Source organism: Chroicocephalus ridibundus, chromosome 5, assembly GCF_963924245.1.
Source record: "Chroicocephalus ridibundus chromosome 5, bChrRid1.1, whole genome shotgun sequence".
Taxonomy (NCBI): Eukaryota; Metazoa; Chordata; class Aves; order Charadriiformes; family Laridae; genus Chroicocephalus; species Chroicocephalus ridibundus.
In genome coordinates, this window is record NC_086288.1 from 54930513 (window position 1) to 54952918 (window position 22406).

General features: G+C 44.5%; 4 protein-coding genes across 7 annotated transcripts in view; 2 read left to right on the forward strand and 2 right to left on the reverse strand.

Moving 5' to 3' along the window:
- Nucleotides 1–428: 428 nt before the first annotated feature.
- On the forward strand, nt 429–6804 carry GRPEL1 (GrpE like 1, mitochondrial). The gene is made up of 4 exons (XM_063337238.1): nt 429–586; nt 1519–1687; nt 3212–3293; nt 5407–6804. Exons 1-4 carry the CDS (start codon nt 516–518, stop codon nt 5751–5753), a joined length of 669 nt encoding a protein of 222 aa, XP_063193308.1. The 5' UTR covers nt 429–515; the 3' UTR covers nt 5754–6804.
- A 1305-nt stretch (nt 6805–8109) lies between these two features.
- TADA2B (transcriptional adaptor 2B) lies at nt 8110–14385 on the reverse strand. The gene is made up of 2 exons (XM_063337237.1): nt 13977–14385; nt 8110–12897 (listed from the first exon to the last, which is right to left on the reverse strand). The coding sequence occupies exons 1-2, from the start codon at nt 14244–14246 to the stop codon at nt 11905–11907; spliced, it is 1263 nt and encodes a 420-aa protein (XP_063193307.1). The 5' UTR covers nt 14247–14385; the 3' UTR covers nt 8110–11904.
- Nucleotides 14386–14500: 115 nt separating this feature from the next.
- Nucleotides 14501–17820, forward strand: CFAP184 (cilia and flagella associated protein 184). Its single transcript, XM_063337236.1, has 2 exons — nt 14501–15624; nt 15889–17820. The coding sequence occupies exons 1-2, from the start codon at nt 14650–14652 to the stop codon at nt 16486–16488; spliced, it is 1575 nt and encodes a 524-aa protein (XP_063193306.1). The 5' UTR covers nt 14501–14649; the 3' UTR covers nt 16489–17820.
- Nucleotides 17821–21067: 3247 nt separating this feature from the next.
- The window catches only part of TBC1D14 (TBC1 domain family member 14), a 74119-nt gene continuing 72780 nt past the window's right edge, over nt 21068–22406 (reverse strand). For all 4 annotated transcript variants that reach the window (XM_063337232.1, XM_063337233.1, XM_063337235.1 and 1 more), the window contains one exon: nt 21068–21246. In XM_063337232.1, the coding sequence (XP_063193302.1) occupies nt 21181–21246 (66 nt within the window). In that variant the 3' untranslated portion in view covers nt 21068–21180. The remainder of the gene's footprint in view (nt 21247–22406) is intronic.

Consider the following 22406-nt stretch of genomic DNA (forward strand, 5'->3'; position numbering starts at 1 on the left):
CTGCACCCACCAAACTGCCTCCAGCTAGTGCTGATCCAGTTTTGACAGGGAAACACCAACAACTGACCTCAGCCAGTGCCCTGCATACGAGCGCAAGCTCTCGTTCCCGACATTATGCTTTCCCACCCCGCGGAAGGGCAGCAACGGCCCCCCGGGGCCGCGGCTCAAGGCAGCCACAGGCCCTCCCGCCTCCGACCCTCACAAGACAAAATGGCGCCTGAGCGTGCGAGCCGTGAGCCCCGCCCCCTCGCCTAGCCTGCGGCCACGCCCACTCTACGTCACCTTCCGCCACGAGGCGGGGCAAGGAGAACGCTCCTCGCAGGAGCTTCCCACAGCGCTCCGGAAGAGCGACAGGCTCCACCCCTCCCGCCTCGCCTGTTTGGCCTGAGGCGTGCGTTCGCTTCGCGGATTGGTCCTCGGCCACATCACTCTTAGCCTGCCCGCTCGCTGATTGGCGGCGGTCTGTCGGAGGCCCGGAGGGGCGGGCTGAGGCGGTCAGTGGGCAGGAAGGCGCTATGGCGGCGGTGGCCCAGTGCGTGCGGGCCGCGCTGCGCCCGCGGTACCCGCTGCTGAGCTTCTCCCTGAGGTGAGGGTCGCGCCGCGCCGCCTGGCCCACATCGGTCGCGGCGGAACGGGTCCGCAGTCACCGCCTCGCCGTCGCCCGGCCAGGCCAGGAGGAGAGCGGGGCCCAGCCGCGCCGCGGTGGGGTGCTTCCCTCCCCGAGCCCCGGCCCTCTGGCTCTGCGCCGGGGAGCCCCTTCCTGCAGCCAGGACGGGATGGTGGTGCTGGGCCCCCGTTCCCCCGCCGCCCTTTGCTGGCTTCCCTTACCCTCCCCCGGAGAGCGGCTCGGCCAGGCGTTGCGGGGCCCTCCTGGCCCGGTCTTGAGCCCGAAGGCCTCCAGGCCTGGGGTCGGGATGTGGCGTGCGGGGATCCGAGGCCTTTTGGCGTTGCAGCACTGATCCACCTGCCCCGTCCGTGAACAGGTTTGCTCAGGTAGCTCGGCTACTTCAGTCCAAAAAGCGTTAGGAAGGGATAAATTGCCATCTTCATGGTGACTGGCTTTTCTTTACGTGGTGTTTGCAAAATAGCAATGAGATACAGGAGTGACACAGAAGGTGCTTTTCCGTTGCTCTCCACTGTTCTCGTCGGTGTGTCTTCTGGGAGGCTGTTGCAGGTGATTGCATCACAGAAACTAGATTTGCTTCCTGATAGAGTACTGTGCTGAAAATGAGCTCATATTGCCCTTAAAAGCGCTGCGATTTTAAAACTGAATTAGTCGACACTTACAAGCTGCTGCCCAGTGATTGTTCTCTTGCAGCAAAGTTATTTTTTGCAACAATTCAGACAGGCTAGCTTCAGTTACTTCTGATTAAAGGTTCTGCAAACAGTTCTTACAGACCTTGAATTGTTGTATTAATTTGTGCTTTAATGTGAGAATTTTGTACACATTGACGTGTCAAATAAAGTGTCGTCCAGAGTAAGAAACTTATTAATATTGTCCACGTGTTTTTGCCTTAGGACTTCTCCACGACTGCTTTGTGTAGCAACACAACAGAAAAATACTGGCCAGAACTTGGAAGAGGACCAGAGTCAGAGCCAAAATGAGCAGAAGGTTGAAGCCAGCTCTGCTGAAAAAATGTTAACGGAAGAAAAGGCCAAACTGGAAGAACAACTAAAAGACGTTACCGTAAGTGTCTTTTGGTCATCAGGTTGCATACTTCACAGACCGCATACTGAACAGCGCTCATTATGGGTTCTCCGTGCATGATGTGGATACAGTTGTGTGATTGCTGTTTAGTTGTTGAATAAAAACCTGCAATTCAATAATTTCTTTAAACTTAAGAGTAAATGTACTACAAGACCTGAGACCAAAATTAAGATTTTTGGATAGTTTCTTTTCAGTTTCTGGATGGAATTGGACCTTCTCCAGCCTGAAAATTTGTAACTGAGTTTTGCTGACTTCAGTTCACTTAAGTTTTACTCAGTGGAGAAATAACTTTTGTAAGCCCATGGAAGGGTTTGAATGTGTCTTTGATGTGTGTATTTGCTTGTGCTAAAAGTAGGCCTTATGAAAGCAGCTGCTGACTTTTCAAAGGTCAGGGTTAATGATGCTTAGCTTTTCTATAATAGTGTACTTATTAGGTACTTAAAAACTGGAAGTTTCAAACCTTCTCTGTTGGAGAGCTCTTCAAACACAAGGCTGAAGCGTCTCATTCCCTCTGTGTGGCGTAGTGTATCTTGCATTTTCTCCCACGTGCGGCTTGAGCAGAGGGTGGAGGATGCCCTGAAAAGTGGGAGGTGTGGATTAAACAAAGGTGTTGCTTTTCTGGATGAGTGCTTTATACAAAATGTCTTTCTAGAGTGTTTGAGACTTTGAGAGGTAGCCCAGAACCTTCTCTAGAAGCAGCACCTATCATAATTGGATTGAGTTTCCTTTCTGTTGCCCTTCCCAAAGCACTGAAGGACAGAGCTGAGATGTCATTTAGCATCTTTGGTGACAGCATTTGCTATTGGCTACCTAACATGTCTCTTCAGTCAACTCGTTGACTATTTTTATTCTGTTTTGATTCTTCATTAAGCATGTGAAGGTCAAGCATATTCAGAGTGGAAGCCTAACATGGAATTCTGGGTTAGGTGGTGAAGCATTCAACCTGAAGTGCCTAAGTTTGTTGAATTTCATTCTTAGTATTGAATTTTCATTCTTCATTTATCTGCTCTTAGATGGCCATATTGCTAGCAATAGACCAAAACTTAACCTGAACGACAGAGGAGTTAGACTTCATAGTATGTGAAGTTTGAAGTAACTGGCGGACACTCATTTGCCATAGTGTCAAAATACCTTATGACTGATGAAGGCTTTCTGTGAACACACGTCAGAAAAAGCAGAAATCTTTGATCCATAAAACTTGATATATCTGTAGAGTTAAAATTTTTTTCCAGCTAACCTATTGACAAATACTAAGAGTCTGGAGACCCCTCTTAGTTCATTTCGGTTACTTCTGTCTGCACTGAAGTGAAGGAAACATCTGCCTTGGTGGGAAGGATGCTGTGATAAGTGTCATGTTGTCTTCAGATTACTCATTAGATGGTGGGTTTAGGCTATGTAACTGTTTAAAATGCTGGGTTATATTGAATATGCTGTTGTGAATTATTGTGAACCATCCAACCACCAGGAATGAAATCTCTTCTGTTACTGGTTTTTCTTCTTTAGGACAAGTACAAGCGTGCCTTGGCAGATGCAGAAAACGTGAGGCAAAGAAGCCAGAAACTGGTAGAAGAGGCAAAGTTATACGGTCAGTGGAGACTCCCTGTGTGTATGCTCATAAGACCCAGGAAATGCAAAGCCCGGAAAACTGAGCTGACTGGCCCACAGTTTTGACAAGTTGTACTTCCCAGTGATTCTGACTACTTGGTTAAAAAATGTATTTGAGGCAGAGAGGTTTGAGCAGTTCCTCACTTTGCATCAGACTTGTAATCATCTCGCTAGACAAAGATGAGACTTACACTGCTACAGTAAACAACTTGAACTCTTTAAATTTGGTGTCTGATTTCCTACAATATGTACTGCAGGAGTAGATTTTTCAGTGAGGTTTGTGTCCTGAAGTTTGCTTTTTTTCACACACTTTGGTCTTGAAATTGACTGCCAAAACCTGAACCAAGAGCATGGAATACTAGCTTTCCTTCTGGTTTGGGTTTGGTTTTTTTTTTGTTCTTGGTGTTTATTTTGGGTTTGGTTCTTTTTTGGCTCTTCTGAATACAGAAGTTTTAATTTCTGAATATGGGGTCTTCAGTTAATGTGTACTGTAAGAAAAAGCATTTCTCAGTTACGTAGTATTCTTGTACCGGGGGTTGGACTAGATGATCTCCAGAGGTCCCTTCCAACCCTATGATTCTATGATTCTATACCGTTTCATGGATGTTTCAATGCTTCATCCTGAAGATGATTTTCAATAAGCATTGTTTCACTAATATGCTACTTAATGCAGAAGGGCTTTGAGTCACGTCTGAGTTCAGAGATGCTATAATAGAAATAAACATTCAAATAAAATTTCTCATTATAAATTACAGATAATCTGCATGATTTTATCATTAGTATATGACTGCTTTTGCTGTTGAAGGAAGAGAAGCTCATTTCTCAGACTTGCAAAAATTCACAGAGATGCAGTCACAGGTATCTGCAGAAATAACAAACGCAAAACATAAAACCCAACCAAAACAAATCACCTTCTGAAGAGTTTGGTTATTTGGTTTGATCCAGATCCCTAGACAACTGGTTAATCTGGTTTTGGGACACTTCTGCCTTAACCACAGTTCTAGTTTTAATCGAAAACCTCAATTCATTTGTTCATACTTTTGGAACTACTTGGACACTGTTAGTTACAGTTCTATAAAGAGCTCTATAAAGAACTCTATGGAGTTGTGCAGTTGTTAAAGTTGTCTCAGACCCTTTCCTGAGAACTAGCTGATCCCTATAAATCTTGCAAGGTGTTTATGTAGTTTTTTTGTTTAAACCTAAGAAAGACTTGTCCTCTGGTAATGCTGCTCATATTGCTTCTTGGTAAGGGGAAAAAAAACATCTAATATGTGAGTTAGAGTTGAAAAGGCTGTCTGTGGCTTAAAAGAAAAGGAACAAAGCTACCAAAATGCAGTGCAGTTTGTCAGTGGCTTACCTCTACATTGAAATGTGTTATTCTAGTGAATTATTTTGATTTTTCATGATTTCTAGAGACAGTTTGCCTTAAGTGAGATTAGTCCAGATTCTTTTAGTGTGAGCCAGAGAACAGCTTCAGGATGCAGACTATCGTTAGCTTAGGAATTGCTTTGTCTTTACAAAGGCGTAGCTTCTGACTCCATAAATGCGGTTTGTAGTGGGAAGGGAGAGGTGTGAATTCTTTCCATTCAAGGCAGAATCCCCGTTCATCTTCAGACTCCTAGTCAGTCTGACTACATGCTTTTTCTTCTGCAAGTATTTTTAGCACATCAGATTAAAGGGTAGGAATAGGGTAACATAATGCTTCGAACTTCAGGTGAATCCCAGGATGAGGGAGACATGAAGAAACTACATTAAGGCATCTGAAGGTTTTGGTAACTTCAGTTAGAATGTTAACTGTTAATGTCAGATCATCAGTGTAACTTTACCTCTTTTAAGTATTAAGTTGAAATACATTTTTCCCATAGAACTAGAAGAGTTGGTGTAGATTTCAAGGTATCTGTAATAGTTCTGTATTATCAAGTAAACTTGTGAAGGGCATTTTACCGCAAATGTTTACAATATCATGTACCTTGTTAAAAACCTAAAAGAGAACAGATTATTTCTGAGGTTTTGGGGTTGTGTTTGGTTGGGGTTTTTTAATGCCTGTTTCCCTCAGTGGTGTAATCCCAGACCCTTCTCTTATTTCTTTTTAGGGATTCAGAGCTTCTGCAAGGACTTACTAGAAGTTGCAGACATCTTGGAGAAAGCAACAGAAAGTGTTCCAAAAGAAGAAATTAAGGATGAAAATCCTCACCTGAAGAGCTTATACGAAGGTCTTGTTATGACAGAAGTACAGATTCAAAAAGTGTTTAAAAAACACGGCCTGCTCAGACTGAATCCTGTCGGAGCCAAGTTTGATCCCTATGAACACGAAGCGTTGTTCCATGCTCCCATGGAAGGGAAGGAGCCTGGCACTATTGCATTAGTATCCAAGATTGGCTATAAGCTGCATGGGCGTACACTGCGGCCTGCCTTGGTGGGTGTTGTGAAAGACGCTTAAAATGCTTAATCTGAGAATTTAAAATGCCATACAACTATTAAACAGCTGGATGGTTTTTCTCTTACACCATGCTTTCCTCATTCCTCTGCCCCCTGAGAGGTTTATATGAATTGGTTGAGGTCTCCTAGTGAAAATGAAGCAGACAATTAAATTTTCTTGCTTAGTGGCCTTCAACATCACTGTTCCGTAAGCTGTCTTCTTAAGTGTGAAATACAAGAGCCATTAAGCCCTCAAATGCTTTAGATGATAACATTTTTTTACCACTATTGCTACCAAAGGTGCACTAAATTGAAAGCAACGAAATGCTCACAAGAATTTTCCCATCTCATGTTTATCACTTTGTGTAGACTGAAAATCCAAATAGTGGTTCAAACACTTCCTTTTGTTTTACAGGATGTAACATTGCAGAAGTGGGTGAAATAGTACAAATAAATAACCTGTTTTCTGCAAGCGTCTGTCAGCTTTTACACACATGTGATAAATGCCCTTTTTTGTCTATTCAGAAATAATTTTTCTCAACAACTGAAATCGAAACCTTTGTGAATTCTGACCTGTAAATAAAAGGCAATGGAGAGTAGACAACTTTTGTAATTCTTCTACCCTTTGTGTTCTGTAGTAATGTTGACTCAAGAAAACCATCTAATACTTGTATGGCATTGAAGAACCTATAGAATTTATCCTATCTCTGGATTTTTAATTTAATATTGTATAAATTGGTTTAAACAATTTTGATAGTCTTGTAACTTCCAAGCTTTACAATCAGTTTGTTATGCAAACTGTAGTTACAACCCTGCTGAAAGCCAGAATACCCAAAGAAGCGAGTAGCTGAGAGTTTGGTATATGCTGTCTCTTAGAATTACATAAATAATTGCATGAAAGTGGCTCAAACAAAAACGTGAACTTAGTTTCATCTTCATTTCTTGCATTTACTCAGCTTGGATCTTAAGTTGCAACAGAACTTTTCCCATACGCAGCTCTCACCATGTCTAACTCCAGCTGCTGCTCCCAATCCTGCAGAATCAGGCTAAAATACAATATGTGATTAACCAAATGCTTTGTCCTACATTTGTCTGGTCACCCAGATAGGAGTGGATGGAACCTGGCAAATTGCACAGCTGACAAAGCATCTGTCCTCTTGTATCCTCAAAGCCCACACATTTAACACACAGGACAGAAACTTCAAACTTACTTATGCATGTTATTAGGACTAGTTAAACAGTAAGTACTTCTAAATTTTTCACCCTTGTTTCTGGCTGTCTTGCATTAAGGACCTTCTTACCTAAGGTCAAGTTGGGGTTTTTTTTTTTGGTTCAGATACAGAGTTGCCAACAGCTTACTGAACAGTAGGCCACCTTATGGTGAGAAGTGATCGCTTGTCCCATAAGACATTTTTTCCAGCGCTGGTTTGCCTCATGGGAATCAGACAGTTAACTAGGAACAACCTAAGCCCATGCTACTGTTTGGGGATTAACCATGTTTAAGGATTCATTCATTCTTTCTCAACTCTTAAGAAAGAAAATCAATGCTTTGACTGGGCAGGGGAGGGAGGATACTTTTTGGTGTGCGTGAAAAGACAACTACAGTGCAAAGACTGAATGTAACACTACAGGGGAAAAAAAAAGGGGAATCCATATACTTAAATTCAATTTGGAAGTAACTTTCTTCCATCTGGGCTAGAGCACGCTGTAGCTGTGTGAAGCAGGATTGAAGAAACAGTTTTGTTGCACTCTGATTGGAACCTGTGCTCAACTACTCTGCCACATTCCTCTTCAGAACTGTCATGTGTTGTTCTGTCCCCTCCCAACCCCACTATCTAAACTAAATCTAATAACTTCATTAGTATAGAAGTTTTTCCAGTAGGGTAATTAAAACAAACAGACAGCTTCTTCCCTGGCAGACTAAGATTTTGTTAATGAGCTTCCCAGCACCTCACACAAACTGTCTTTTTTGGACTACATTACTTCATTCAGGGTATTTCTAAACACAAGTTACTGTTACATGTTCAACGCAAGACACAAACTAATATCTTTAAAGCTCATAACTGTCTCATTTAAGTAAGTGATTCCTTTTCCTCTGCCTGCCCTTTCAGAGCTTCAGTCTTCACCAAGAGCTCAAAACATCTTGCACTCTGCCGTCCAACAATAAGAAGCGCTGAAGAAATCAAGACCAGAGGGAGGTGGTTCTGAAATTTAAGCATAAGAGCAGCTACCACCAGTACCTCTGGCTTAGCTATTTCATAAAGACCACTTCTCCACCCATCACCATTTAGCTAAATGCATCTCCATTTGTTATTGCAAAGACTTCAACCGTTTTCCTCATTACACAAGCTACGTTACCATCAAATCAATAATAGAAAGAAACTTTAATACAAGTTTATTTACCAATATACAATGCAAAAACCTAGTAAAATGCTGAGTGTGCACAACATCAGATAGGTTTTACATGATTTCAGCACAGGCATTTGTGTGTCTGGCACAGCTGCACCAGGACACTATTCAAATGAGTGCAACATTCCCTTTAAGGAAGCAGCTGATGAGCTGAACATGCTCACCAGGTACCTTCCTTCACAGTATTTAATGTGTCATCACTTAAGAGCAATTGGGGCACATGCAAAAACATTTTGCAAGATGAGATAGTAAACCAAAAAGCTAATGAAATCTGTTACAGTTGCAAAGAACTTTGATGCAGCCACCACACAAGAGAATAATGGCAGAGTGCTTAGTTTGTGTGATTTACAAGGCAGTTTATGGTCAAAGGCTCGTGCAAACCTACTAACGCTGTTATTAATGCTTGCAGGGACTGCAACGGAACGTAGGGCAGGAGGGTCTGTGTCCAGAATACTCTGTAACAAGCCCTTCTGCGCTGGGTAATACACACAGAATGGAGATTAATGCTCCCTTGTTACCTAGTGAGCAAATATTACTGTAGAACATCAGCGGGACTGGACTGATTGAAGTAAACATACAGCATTAAAACAGACTTATTGCTGCCTCTATCAGTAGCAGATCAGTATTTTGAATAGCTTATGGAGTGACACTTTTTCATAGGTTTACATCAATGCTGTTAGGACAGATACTATCATTAGTAATATCTTTAATTAGAAAAGTCAAGAGCATTAAGCATATAAAACACCTTTTCATTAGCAACATGAAGGCGAGGTTATTCGTACAGTACAGGAAGCACTTCCAGATCAACAGAAAATACAAGTTGAAGAGCTCTTTGCCATGTTTTTTTTCTCAGCCCCTTCACCACAGAAGAGAAGCAGCGTAGCTCTAGTAAGTTGCTGGATTAATATAACTGCATCTCAATTTAAAAACAAACAAACAATCAAACAAAAAAACAGCAGCTCATAACAAAGGAATGCTTAGACTAAATCAGTTCCATGTGAAAATATGGAACAGCAGCATCCTCTAGTGCAAGTCACCTTTAAAATTAAAAGCATAGCTGACAATGAGACATTGCTTCTAGGGAAGCCCTTTCCAAGGGACTAGTATTTGCTAAAGCAAACATTTACCACCTTGAATTCGCTTGCAAGTATAAAATAAATATTGATATCCATATTTCATACATTAAAAATACTTTATTTTACATTCATTTTGATGTTCAATAAGTTACGTCTAGCACCAAAGAAACATTTTGGAGGGGCTGAGGAATTAAGAAACTACAAAATGTAAATGCAGAATTCACTTCAACATTTAAGTGACTCGTTGGTGCCTAGATTTTTTTTTTTTAAGTTACTGTTCAGATGGGTTTTAGACTATTGCTTCAGTTAGACTTAGATGTGCCAAAACAGTGTAGAAATACAAAAATCACGGATCTGAGAAAATAATAATTAAAAAAACCCCTCAGTTCTTTTAAACTCCCAGCTACATGCAGAGTTGAGGCTCCGGAACACTTATCAGTAATGGTATGTTATGGCAGTTAGGTAACAAGTTACAGGAAGAACCAAATTGCATAACTAGAATACTAGAAAGAAAGGCTGAGCTTCCTTTCCACGGGAGTAGGACAGAGAAAATAACCAAGGGTTTATACCTTATGAACTTGTGTGCTCTTTGTACATGCATATAGGGTGGAAGTGGGTCTTAAAAGCTACTCTGCACATTGCAGTTAGTTCCACTGCTGCCAAGCAGAGACAGTTTTGGCTCAAGTACTCCACAAGAAGCCACCTACACGTAAGCCAAACAAAATATTACATCCGAGAGGACATAGCCCTTACCTTTTTTGAAGGGACATAACATCACAAGCTCAAAAGAAAAAGGCACTAGAGTTTTGGTTTTTTCTTCCATAGAAATGCTGGCTTTGTAATTGTACCCCTTTTATTCTAAACTCACTGGTAACGCTATTTTGGTAATGCTGGACACATTAACTAAAACCCAGTTCTGATCAGTATACCTCTGCCAAGGTGCAGAATTAATACTGTTTTAAGATTTTGTGGTATCCTCACTGACTACAGCCCAAAGCATCAAACCGAGATGTTGTTTCCAGTGCTTGCACTTGTTCGGAAGCCAGTGAAGTTCCACGTTTTGGCACACCTGTGCTCCAGGAGACCTGCCCAGCTGGCCTCCAGTCACCGCTTCCTGCTCTGGACATGAGCGGCAGACAGGCTTAGGCACAAGTAACACTGTGCCATCTTCCATGGGGCAACCACCAATTTTTATTCATTTGATTAAATACCACCATGGGAATTTAAGGATGAAGCGAGTATAAAAATCGTTTTCTAGTCCTCCTTCAACATGTTTCCCCTAATCGGTACAGCACTGTGGATCTGGCATTTGTTACGCGCTGTGTTATATCACCAGCTGGCGCCTGTCGCAAGCACCCAGTTGAGAGCATAGTCGTCAGAGTTGTGACGAGTTATCTGTCACGGTGCACTGTTCTCCCTGCACTGGGCTGCATTCACAGTTCTCCTACCATGTCAGTCATTTCAACAGGTTTAGTCCGGTACATTTCAAGTTATGTGCAATTAGAACCCTGTAATGGCTTGATTTACAGCTCCGTACTTTAGGACCAGACCATGCTGGCCGTGTATTTTTACCTAATCTGTATCACTTCTCATTTTTGTTTTTAAAAAACAATCATCATCTCAGTCACCACTCTCTGTTTGAGAATCTCGCTCCCTGTCCCTCACAATCAAATCCAGAAGGAGGCAGCTACACCTCCTCAGCCCGTAGAAGCTTGGAAGTTACAGATATCAAAGGAGGAGGAGTAGGCTCCCCCCACAAGAAGAAACTGATTTTGCTTCCTGGGGCTCCCAACCCCTGCAAGAAAACTCACCGCCTATTTTTCCCAAACCCCATTTCTGGCCCAAATCAGCTACTTCACAGTAGTGCTGACCCCTTCTCCGGAACAGAGCACCACAGCTGCCCTGTACTCCTGCAACTTCGCTACGAGTGAATTAACATCGAAGCTTCAGTGGGGTCTGTTTCAGCAAACACATCAAAGCTATGTCCGGACCAGCTGGGTGTGAAGGCAGTAGCTCTTCAAGAACCCTTTCCACAGCACAAGTACCTGGAGGCATCTCACCTACCATATTTCATTCCTTCTACTCCCTGCCATGGCTCATCCCTGCTGTATTCTCAACAGAAACTCTCACCCCGCTGTCCCAGTGCCTCGGCTGTAGTTACTAAGGAGAATGTTCGGAAACCTTAGCAATGGTCACAAAAATCCCCGCTCGGCATGCTCCTGAGCTCAGGACTTTTGTAACCTTCACTTTGCTGCCAGCATTACGCCAAAAAAAAAAAAAACAAAACAAAACAAAAAAAGGGAGAAGAAGGTTTCATTTGCTGAAAACTATCTCCCCCCTTCAAAAAAACAAGCAAGGATTACACAGATATTCATTTGTCCAGCAGCAAGGAGTAAAGCACTCTGGGACTACTGGACTTGAATAAGTTCACATGAAAGAAATCTGTTCTAATAATGTACCAAAAGCAGTGAAATCCAATGTAGAAGTTTCACAATTAAGTATTTTCCATGATCCAAAGCTAAAGTCTATTTGAACCACGGATCATGAATACTGTGGGGGTTTACATATTTGCTTTTTTGTTGTTGTTAAGGGACATAATTTCTGTATCTTTGGGGAGGGAAGGAAAAAATAACGGAGTTCTTGAGGCTCTAATGGGCCTCTGCTGTGTTTTTTCAGATCAGCTGAGTTTCATGAAGCATCCCTGGATATCCAACCGCTTTCTGTGAGAAAGTTTAAAATCCTTTTCTTCAGTACCTTATCTAAGTAACTGGGAAGGCGACTCTTTGAAGGAATTCCTTGTCTTTTTTGGAGATGGTCTTTAATGATTATAGTTTTTACAGTCACATAACGTGCAGGACTCAAATTTAGAGAGCTGCAGAGCACCTTTTCCCGGTCCGATAGGAGTTCAAAGCCAGGCAGGTTTTCAATGGCAGCAAATTCACCCTCTTTACCGTCTTCCTTCCCTCTCTTAGAACTAGCTATGTTTTTGTTCTCCTTCCTCTTTTCCCGTTTATGCCTGGCTGCCTCGTATTCTGCCGACTCTTCCATTTTGGTGATTCCATTTCGACGATACCGCTGCAGCTCCCGAATCTTTGCTCGAAGTATCCTCTCCTTGTGCATGTTCTCAAAGAAGTCTTCAAACTCCTTGCAAGACATGAACTGGTACAGAGGCCTCAGTTTCAGCCTCAACTCCTTCTCTTCTTTTGTGATCTTTCGTTTGGGAGCTTTCTCCTTGTCCTTTTTATCCTTCCCCAGAAAGGCCGGTACCAAGTTATAGTCTCGCGCAATGTTCTTCCGCCGTTGCCTCTCCTTGAGTTTCCTTACATACATGTCTACGTGAGCTCTTTTTAACTCTATTTCCACATCATCGTCATCATAGTTCACCGAAAGGCCACTGATCAGAGTCTCCGCATCTTGATCATATTCAATCTCGTAGTCATCCCGAAGCGGCATGTATCCCAGCTGCTGCTGCTCAGCCACCGATATATCCAATGGTGGGAGCGGCGTGGTCAAGCTAGGAGAAAGCGGGCCACCGCTGGGACACGTGTGATCCGTTACTCTGTTGGGAATAGTGTCAGGGATGCAGGCTTTTCCCAGGTTGCCGTGGATATACATGCTCACATAGTGTTCCATCACCTCCTGAGGCGTTCGGGAGGCTCCCACGTGAGCAGCCATGTCCTCCTAAATGGAAAATAAGGAGGAGCGATAAAATGATTCCCATTACATCTCCAGCACAATGCGCACTCAGGTAACAGCACGACTTCTTGTTCCCTGCTCCTCAAAAGCCAACTCACAATGCCTAAACTTTTCTAGCAATACTGAAGTTAGCCGCGTTTCCATCAGATCTGCATTTTTAGGTCCAGATAAGTATTTACAAGCGCAGGGGGCATGTAAACCACGGAAAGAGCTCAGGAACATCACCAAGGCAAGCTGCACCAGATCCTCTAGCTACAGGAACACTATCGAGACACTGGATCCCCATGGCGATTCCTGAGTATCCGTTGCTCAAAAAGTAAGCTTACCATCACCAGGAAGCTGCCTCAGTCCCAAGCCAGCACTGAGATCACTACATGTTCGGATTTTGCTCATTTATATTGCATTGCCGAAGTACTTTTAGAGCAATATAGAAATAAAGAAAGAGCGTATTTACAGTAAGAAAGATAGCATTTACTCTTTTCTAGTTATTTAAGAACTAAAGCTACAATAATGATAAACTTCATTATTTTCAAAAAGGCTCCACATTTAATGAAGCAGAATATAATCAAGTAACAATGAATCAAATTATGACGCTTTTCACTGCTGCTTTATTAAAACGAGCCTGACTGTACAGCACACAGAAGGCAAGCAGCAACTTTGCAGCTGTGACATCCTGAAGAAAAAGACAGTAAGAAGAAGAGGGGATAGATCTGTAACGCAGACAGGCTGGGGGGAAGGCACAGGATGGAACTTGAGGTAGCGACAGGTCCGAGAAGCCTGAAGCGCTCCTTGAAGCGACACTTCTCCCACAGTAGCCCACGTAAAGGCCACCAACCCGGCAGGCGGCCACCCGCACCTGCCAGCCAGCCAGGCCGCAGTCCCCGCACCGCCTCGGAGCGGGGGGCGACAGCGGGGCCTCCTGTCAGGACGCCGCGCGTCCCCCGCCGCTGCCAGGCCCGCGGGCCCCCTCAGCCCAGGCCGACGGCCCCCCCTCAGGCCGGCGGCCCCCGCTGCCCCCCGCACCCGCCGCCCCAGGCCTAGGGAGCGCCCGCCGCGGCACTTACCCAGTTGCCGAAGCCGAACTGCTCGATGGCGTCCAGCAGCAGCTGCTCCTCCCGGCTGCTCCAGCCGCCCTCGGCCTCGGCGCCCCAGAGGGTGAAGCGACCGCCGTCGACGAGCTGGTAGCCGTGCCATCGTCGGTGCGGGCCGATCTCGGCACCCGCCGAGAAGCAGTCGGGGCAGAGCTCGATGTCGGCGCACTCGGTGCAGCGGAAGCGGAGGGAACTCACCTCGGCCAGGCAGTACACGCAGTACTTCTTCCCCAGTTCCGCCATCTTACCCCGCCCGCCGGCCGGCCGCGCGCACGCGCCGGCACGCCCCCGCTTCGGCACCGCCAATGGCCGCCCGCCCGGAGGGCGGGGCCCACCGGCGATCGGCCAATGGGGGTGGAGGACTCGGCCCTCCCCTCGGATCCCCGGCCAATGGGGCCAACGCGCCTGGGCGCGGGGGGTATCAAAACGAATGAGCGGCTACGATTGGTCGCGGGAAAGGATAGACGGATCGCGCGCGGCCAATCGAAGAGGCGACCCCGAGCGACCCCGCCGCTGAGTGGTTGGCCGGGGCGAGGGGGCGCGGCCGAGTCGGAGACACGGGGAGAGGGGCGGGGCGGGGCTGGGCCGCCCGCCGGGGCCGAGTCCCGTTGCCCGGGCAACGGGGGAAGCGTAGAGCAGCCCGGCCATGGCGGCGGCCGGCGGGCCAGGGCCGGAGCGCCTCGAGGGGCTGCCGGGGCCGGGGGAGCTGAGCCCGGCTGCCCCAGGGGAGTCGCCGGGGCCCGAGGTGCTAGACGGGCCCGGGGAACCCGCAGAACCGAGGCCGGCGGAGCCACAGCCCTGCGAGGTACAGGAGCCGGAGCCGTCGGAGCCGTCAGAGCCGCAGGTCGCGGCGGGACCGCCGGGGCCTTCGGAGCCGCCAGGGCCGTCGGTCGCAGAGGGACCGTCGGGGCCCTCGGAGTCGCCAGAGCCTTGGGAACCACCGGAGCCGCCGGGGTCGGAGATCGCGGAGGGACCGCCGGGGCCCTCGGAGGCCGCGCCAGCAGCCGGCGGTGCCGGGGAGGAGGCGGCGGCGTCGATCAGCGGGAACGGTGCCGCGGACGAGACGCCTCCCATCGCTCAGCCTGAAGAGGCCGCAGTCCCTCCCGGCGAGGCCGAGCGGAGGAGCGGCGAGGCGGCGGGCGAGGCGGCCGCGGAGCAGCGGGACGTAGCGGAGGAGGGCGAAGAGGAGCGGCGGGAGCGGGCGGAGCTGCTGGAGCAGCACCGCGGGCTGGCGGGCGAGCGGGAGCGGCTGCGGCAGGCCAGCGCCCGCCTGCAGCTGCGTCTGGGGGAGCTGCTGCGTCTGCGGCGGGGCGAGGGGCCGCGGGCGGAGGCGGGGGCGGACGGGCCGCAGCGGTACGGCGAGCGCCTGCGGCGGCTGCAGGAGCTGCGGGAGCAGAGGGAGCGGGAGGCCGCCGCCTGCCGGGAGCGGGAGGCGGCCCGGCGGCGGGGCGGCGAGGAGCGGCAGGCCCGAGCCCAGGCGGAGTGGGCCGCCTTCCAGGCACGCAAGAAGGCGGTGGCCGTCTTCAGCCTCGGGCGGCGGCTGGGCGGCAGGGAGGCGGCGGCCAGGGCGGTGGAGCGCATCCAGGCCCGTGAAGGGGACAAGGAGCAACAAGTGCGTGAGGTGAGGATCAGGGCCCCGGTGGAGCTGTGGCCGCAGTCCCGTCTGTCTCATCTCTATCTTCGCTTGTCATAAACGTTCTGAAAAGGGCAGCGTTTTCCTCTTCCACTAACATCTACTTCTCAGTATTAAGCAACAGAAGGGGTACCGTGCTTTTCTCCCCTTGAAGCTTCATTATTGCCATGACTTCTTTTAAAAAGAAGCACTTCTTCCCTGGAAAGGCAGAGATTTTAAAAAGTCATTCTTCTTTTGTTTCTACTCCTCTAGGCCCGTGTGGAAAATATCAAGCTGAAGCATGAAATCCAAACCCTTGAAACCATCTTGAAAGCTCAGGGAGAACTGGCAGAGGGTCAACATTTTATGGACTTTGAGCACATGAAGAAAGAGAATCAGAAACACAGCGAAAAGATCGATGACCTCACTGAAGAAATCCTGAAGCTCAAAAAGAAGGTATCAAAGGCAGTACATATTCTCAGCCAGTTCAGGGAAAAACTACAGTTTGTGGAAGCTGAGAATCAAGACAGAAAGGCTGAATTGATGGACATTGAGACCGTCCTGGCCCAGAAGAGAGACATTCTGACCAAAACCAAAAAGGCCAGAGACAGACTGCGGAGAAACAATCTGAAACTGCAGCAGAAGTGTGGGTTGCTTGGAAATGAGATATTGCTTCGGGACTTCGAAGAAAAGGTGGATACTGCAGAGCTGCTCAGTCAGCAACTGGAAACACTGAAGCGTCACCATGCTGGTGTGATCCTTACTTGTAGTGGAATCCAGAAAAAAATCAAGGAAGCCAATTCCTCTTTCCTTGCTGAGGATGACCAAAGAAAAGAAAGAATGGGAAAAAATAAACTAAGGAGTTTTCCCTAATTCTCGTTTTTGACATGCTCCTTTTTGGTAAGTCCTGGGGAATACATTACATACTCCTGAAAAACCCTTTTCTAAATGACATGTCAGTATTATGCATTCAATGAAGTGATAAGAGCAGTTTTACCCATTTTTGAATGAAAACATACATGCGTGCCTATCCTGAAGAAACAAAAAGAGCCTGTCAAAAGCCTACACTTTTGGAAAAACACCTTAGCATTCTGTCCTTTGAGGCCATGGAAATACCGTTTAATAAGAGCACTCACCATACCCTAACTGTATGGATTTTATCACTTAGTATCAGCTTCACCTGTACAATAAATAGACGTGCCTTCTCCACACATCGCAAGGGGTGGTTTTCGTAGATCAGAGAGAAGTTTATTGTCAATACCTGACACGACTTGCATACAGCCAATATACTACAGAAGTATTACATCATTCACCTATTCTGTAAGTATACTTGGCTGCCACGTTTACGTTGGCAATGCACAAGAAAGGTTTATTACTTTAAGAACTATTTTCATAGTATAAAAATATACATAAATCTTACCGCTCAAAACTAGAGTTATGAATTTTTTAGTCTTCCAGCTTCTACATTTTTAGAGGGTCCTCAGCCTTGTCCTCCTCATTCATGGTGTATGAAGAGGTAGAGAGTAGCGTAAGCCCATCACCGTTTCAGTCCCCTCTGCACTGCTGCATTTAAACAAAGTACACAAGTCACTGAATACACTTATATGGGGATAAAAAGTAGATAAAGTTACATAAAGACATTTTTAGGAATGGCTTACACCTTTCTCTTCTTTAAATCTCTGAACTAGGTTTTCATAATTGCCTGGGTATTTAAAAGACAAAGCATAATTAAAGTGGCTATTACACTACTAAAGGTTTGAATCTTGTTTTTTCTTGTCATAGCAAAATAAGAGATCAGTAATTTCTTACTCTTACTGCAATCATGCAGCAGTGACTTGGTTATCTTCTTCTAAGATCGTTACAGTTTTGCAGAACTATTGCATAAACACAGTGGAACAGCAGAGGCTCTTGTTCTGCAAACAACTGAAGTACTCTGGATCTTCAACAGCTCCAACACTCAATTCACTAAGAGACATTACACAACTAATATTCAAAAACTTTTCACAAGATGGTTGACTAGATGATCTGAAAGGTCTCTTCCAACCTAGACAAGTCTATGATTCTATGAAAATACCAGGAGATCCGCCTCTGTCTGGTTTTGCTGGACAGTAAAAGGAGACAAATGTAACACCCAAACACGTGGAATGAAAAGACAACACCAATATTTGTACCTTTCACCTTAGGCCTCATTATGAAAAGTGAGCTTTTCTATTGAAAGAGTAGCTAGCGCAGCTAGCTAATTTCTGAATTACACTGACAATAGGTGATTAAGATAACTTTACATGACTTTATTTAACAAAACCATATATTTACAGTTGAAAAAAGTTCCAGTTTGATACACATATCTAAACAAAACAAACTTGATAACTACATAAAACCAATTTAAACATGATGTACAGGGGATGTATCAACAGTTCTCTGTGTCATCCTAGATTCTAAAACATTCAAAAATAAGCTGTTACAAGGTACCTGTTTCTTTCAAATGAAATTTTTTACTAAATGAAATAATGTTAATGATTGATTGCTGATTGAAGTTGCAAAACTTTATTATAAAGTGCAGGTCGCACAGAATTCCAAACCTGGCTGAAGTTTTCTGGTTTCTCTAATCTGCTGCATGTACAGTGGTAGTTGCAGACTTCGGATGTATTGCAGTATTTTTATTTTTCCTTAAACCCATGAAGAAAATAAAGTTTGCTTGATAGGAACACTTGCTCAATGAAAGAAAATCTCACACATCAGGTTACAGATACTCTCAAGCACCTGAACAACAGAATTGTCAAAAATTTTTATGGAATCCCTGAATTTATTACAGAAATATTCCTTAATAACTAATTAAGAGATTTGGTATGCTGCAAGAAATTTGAAAAGCTCAGTGGCAAGTAATTCCATGCCCTTACTACTCATCTCCGTTTTTATCAAAATTCAAGCGTTACTTTCAAATCAAGTTACTGAGAAGTTGAAACAATTGCATCTTTAGGCAGGTGATTTTTTTTTTTTAAGATGTATTTTGTTTGAAAACAAACTGTGCAAAGCTCCTTATTGCATTGCTTTTCTTCATTAAAGAACATACCTTATATACACAAAGAAATCATTTAGAAAATATATACATCTTCTAAGAACAGAAAGATCAAATCACAGAACAAAATAATTACATTTGCAAGTAACAAACAGTGCACAAGTGTTGCAGCAGGCCTTTCCCCCACAACTATGCCCATTTTCACCGTTACATTCAACATCTTATTAAGAAGAGAAAAAGGAGAACAGGCTGTCGATGGCTGCAAAGATACCTAGTGGCTAAAGAATGCATTTTAACCAGACAAACAAGCCACGCTTGTAGACTTGGTTTAAAAGGAAATACAAATCTAGTTGCGATGAAGACTGAAATCACAAAGCCTGTTACAGTACCACCTAAAAATGTATATTGAGGAAAAAGTTGTCTCTGTGTTTAATAAACTGTTTAAAAGCATAGTGCAAATGTTTCAGATGGTAGGCCTCTCATTTCCTTCATGGAAAGGCATTATTTGTTGTAATAATAGAAAAAGTAATATTACAAAACACTTACTGACCTTCCAGCTTTCTATTGCACTTCAAAGCAACGTAGCATACAAGTACCGGTCACTCAAGGACCAAAGCTATACAAACTCCAGAAGAATTAATACGTGCTTCATACCAACATCTTGATGTCTGTTTTCAGTAAGTGATGACCTAGATGAAGTCTTACGGAGAAATTAAGACGGCCAACAGAAAAAACCACATCCATTATGCCAGGTACACAAAGTGGACAGGAAAAGAGGCCCGTGAGGTATCAGACTTGCAAGCTGCATTTGCATTACACAACTTCTGCAGCAACTATGCGTCCTCACTTACCAGGGAATCTCACTTACTCTTTTTAATATTACAATCAAATCATCCCTCACAGAAACAATGTTTGTACTAAAGGACAACTTTTTGATTGTGTCCTACAGTCTTTTACATTGTATGTTGAGCTGAGCAGTGTGCAACTATTATTCTCATTTTTTTATTCAGACAATGCCAAAACAATCAGCATAAAACAGACTGAAGAGCACTGGGAAACCACTGACCACATAGCTAGAGGATTTAGTAACGCCGATTTACAGTTAACACAAATATTGCTTCAGTTTCCCTTTTCAATGATCGTCGTTATTTATAAAATAGATTTTACACTATACACTACACAATAAACATTCTTGTAAATCAGAGGCACTCATGATTTACAGTTCAACATTCATCTGAATGCAGAGGGGATCTAAGCTGTATAACAGTATTATGCAACCACAGTTTGCCATCTCTGTAACTTGCTCCCATGCATTAGAGGCTGGATAAAACACTAGGAAATGACAGCTTGTACTTGTACCTGATAGTATTTGGCTGGCACATTCCCCAGTAAACTTCTTTCACTCGTCACTACATTTAGATCAGCTCCACATAACGCTTTCCCACCGTGGCAGCAGCAGCTTCAGGAGATCCCCCCAGAACCTTTTCTTTTCAGCAGCAATGTTGGCTTACATTAAGTTCTCCCCTACACCCTTCCTCCTCAGTTTTGCCAGTGAGCAGAGCTAGGTTTAAAGAAACTATAAAAATTGCTTTTAACCATTTCTCAATTCATCTGCTCAGCCCACAGTTTTATCAGCATGACTGGAGGGGCAGCACAGGAATTAGTAGCTGGTAGGCAAGAACACCCTGAGACGGCACTGCCCCAGAAGGAGGAGATGTGGAAACATATGTTTAGTAGTATGTAACCCTGTGTTTAAACCGAGGAAAGGGTGTACAATTGGGAAACGATGCCAGCTTAATATTAGAAACCCTCCGGTCAATTTGGAATCTAGTCTGATTAATGGAACTTCTTCCATATGCATCCAGATTGGAAACACAGATTTCCAAGGCATCTTGAAGAATAATTGGTTTTGCACTGCTAGCGTGACTTCTCTTCCAAGTTTACTTTCTACCTAACTTTTTCTTATTAAAGAATGGAATGTAGTTCTATGTCTACATGACTTCTTTGGTAAATGGGACCCACAGCCTAGAAAACAAGAAGCATTTCTAAAGAAATGGTCCTTACATCATTTAACTATGAATTCCAGCACCAGTTATTTAAAATCCACATCCACTTACTGTTATGGGTATGGGAAATATATCCTGCCTAAGAATGAAACTGGGGAACAGCTTTCAAAGCAACTGACATTGCTGAAAGCCCAGTCTTAAAACATCAAAGAAAAAAAGAAACTTAAAAAAAACCCCTTAATATTGTTCGGTTTCACTGCCCTCATCAGAAGTACAGAATGTGTAACGCTGTCCACAGCAAATGCTCATTCCACTAAAAGTTTAAGGCTAAGCCTAGGTTTCACTTAGAAGGGTTTTATCCCTCAATGTTCTTCCTTTTTTTTTTTTTTTACTGCTCTCAAGAACTTCCCCCCCCCGCTTTAAGGCTATCCTACTACTAAACAAAACTCTGAAATAACACTTTGATTTGCAGGCTCATACACGTCAAACAGTACTCAGTACTTTTGCCACTTCTCCTGTGAGTCACTGGAGGCAATCGTAGTTTTAACGTTTGAGTGAAGGACTTCCTTTTTCCATTTCCCGGTTATCTTTCTGCAGAGCAGCCAGTATCTAGATGTTTCAAGAAATGACAGAGAAAAAAGTATTAGATTTAAAAAATGACTCAATAAATCCCCGTCTGAAGAGTTTCCAATTTAATTATCTCTGAGCAATACTATTTTAACTACTAAATGTAATCAAATTTAGAGAACCTCTCTACTGATGGAGACCCCTCCCATAAGTTCTCGTGACATGGCAGACACAAATGGATTTTGCAAAGGTTTAAATTCAATCTCCCCCAAATACACACTTTTGAAGCCCGAGAGCTGAGATTCTTACCCAGACTACACGAGTCTAGCACTATTAAAGGATGCTGTCTGAGGGGAAGTTGTAATTCTCAAGATAAATGGACTGTCTAAAAACACAGCAAGTGAGCAGCCTCAGCAGTCTGATATTACCAAAGAGTTCAGGACAGAATTACCATAGCACTGACTGGTTCTCGTCTAGAGCACGTCACTGTCTCCAGATATGCTTACGTCTTTTTCCAAAGCAAAAAGTCCACATTTGCATCCACACTGAAAATTTGTATTTCCTATTATCCAACACAAAATTTTGTTTTGTTAGCCCTCATGTAGAGGGCACAATGATAACCAGTTTCCCAGGCTGCTTACACACCCCCTGCCCTATGGTTAGTCTCTGCTGAAGTCCAGCAGCATCCCCAAGAATCACCCTGGAACTGAATGTACTGAGGGACATTTCATCTCAGAGAACCGCAGTTACGAGTAAGCACCGCCTTCTCTCTCTCTGACTTCAAGCAAACCTCTGCACCACCAGAATTAACAGGAGGTGGGCCTAAATCACTCATAGGGCAGTCACACAACACTGCCTATGCTTCAATGCAAAAGCATCCATAGCTGTTGCAACAGAAGAGTTCAACATCGATCTGAACAGAGCCACAGCTGGCTGGCTGTTCAGCAATTTCTAGAATTGGAGAGAGATTTCAGTGAGGTCCTCTTCACAGAGATAGGCGGTGTAAACAGCTACTCAATCAAGTGAGCTTATGAGAGTTTCAAGTGCCACAGTAACAACGTCCCTAGTGGAAAAAAGCTACTCTTTTTAAGGAACCAGAGAATGGCACCTGAATACCGATCCAGAAAAGCACAGACATGAAGCCAACTAACACAGCTCAGATTCTTTAGTTATTTAGAAAACTTTATGCAGCTAAGATTTGA

Excerpts from the sequence above, each read along its gene's own strand:
- TADA2B (XM_063337237.1), bottom strand. The coding sequence starts at position 14,246 with ATGGCGGAACTGGGGAAGAAGTACTGCGTGTACTGCCTGGCCGAGGTG. Across the intron at positions 12,898-13,976 it reads AGTTCGGCTTCGGCAACTGG|GAGGACATGGCTGCTCACGT; the intron begins GTAAGTGCCGCG and ends TTTTCCATTTAG.
- CFAP184 (XM_063337236.1), top strand. The coding sequence starts at position 14,650 with ATGGCGGCGGCCGGCGGGCCAGGGCCGGAGCGCCTCGAGGGGCTGCCG. Across the intron at positions 15,625-15,888 it reads AGGAGCAACAAGTGCGTGAG|GCCCGTGTGGAAAATATCAA; the intron begins GTGAGGATCAGG and ends CTACTCCTCTAG.
- GRPEL1 (XM_063337238.1), top strand. The coding sequence starts at position 516 with ATGGCGGCGGTGGCCCAGTGCGTGCGGGCCGCGCTGCGCCCGCGGTAC. Across the intron at positions 1,688-3,211 it reads AACAACTAAAAGACGTTACC|GACAAGTACAAGCGTGCCTT; the intron begins GTAAGTGTCTTT and ends TTTCTTCTTTAG. Across the intron at positions 3,294-5,406 it reads AGAAGAGGCAAAGTTATACG|GGATTCAGAGCTTCTGCAAG; the intron begins GTCAGTGGAGAC and ends ATTTCTTTTTAG.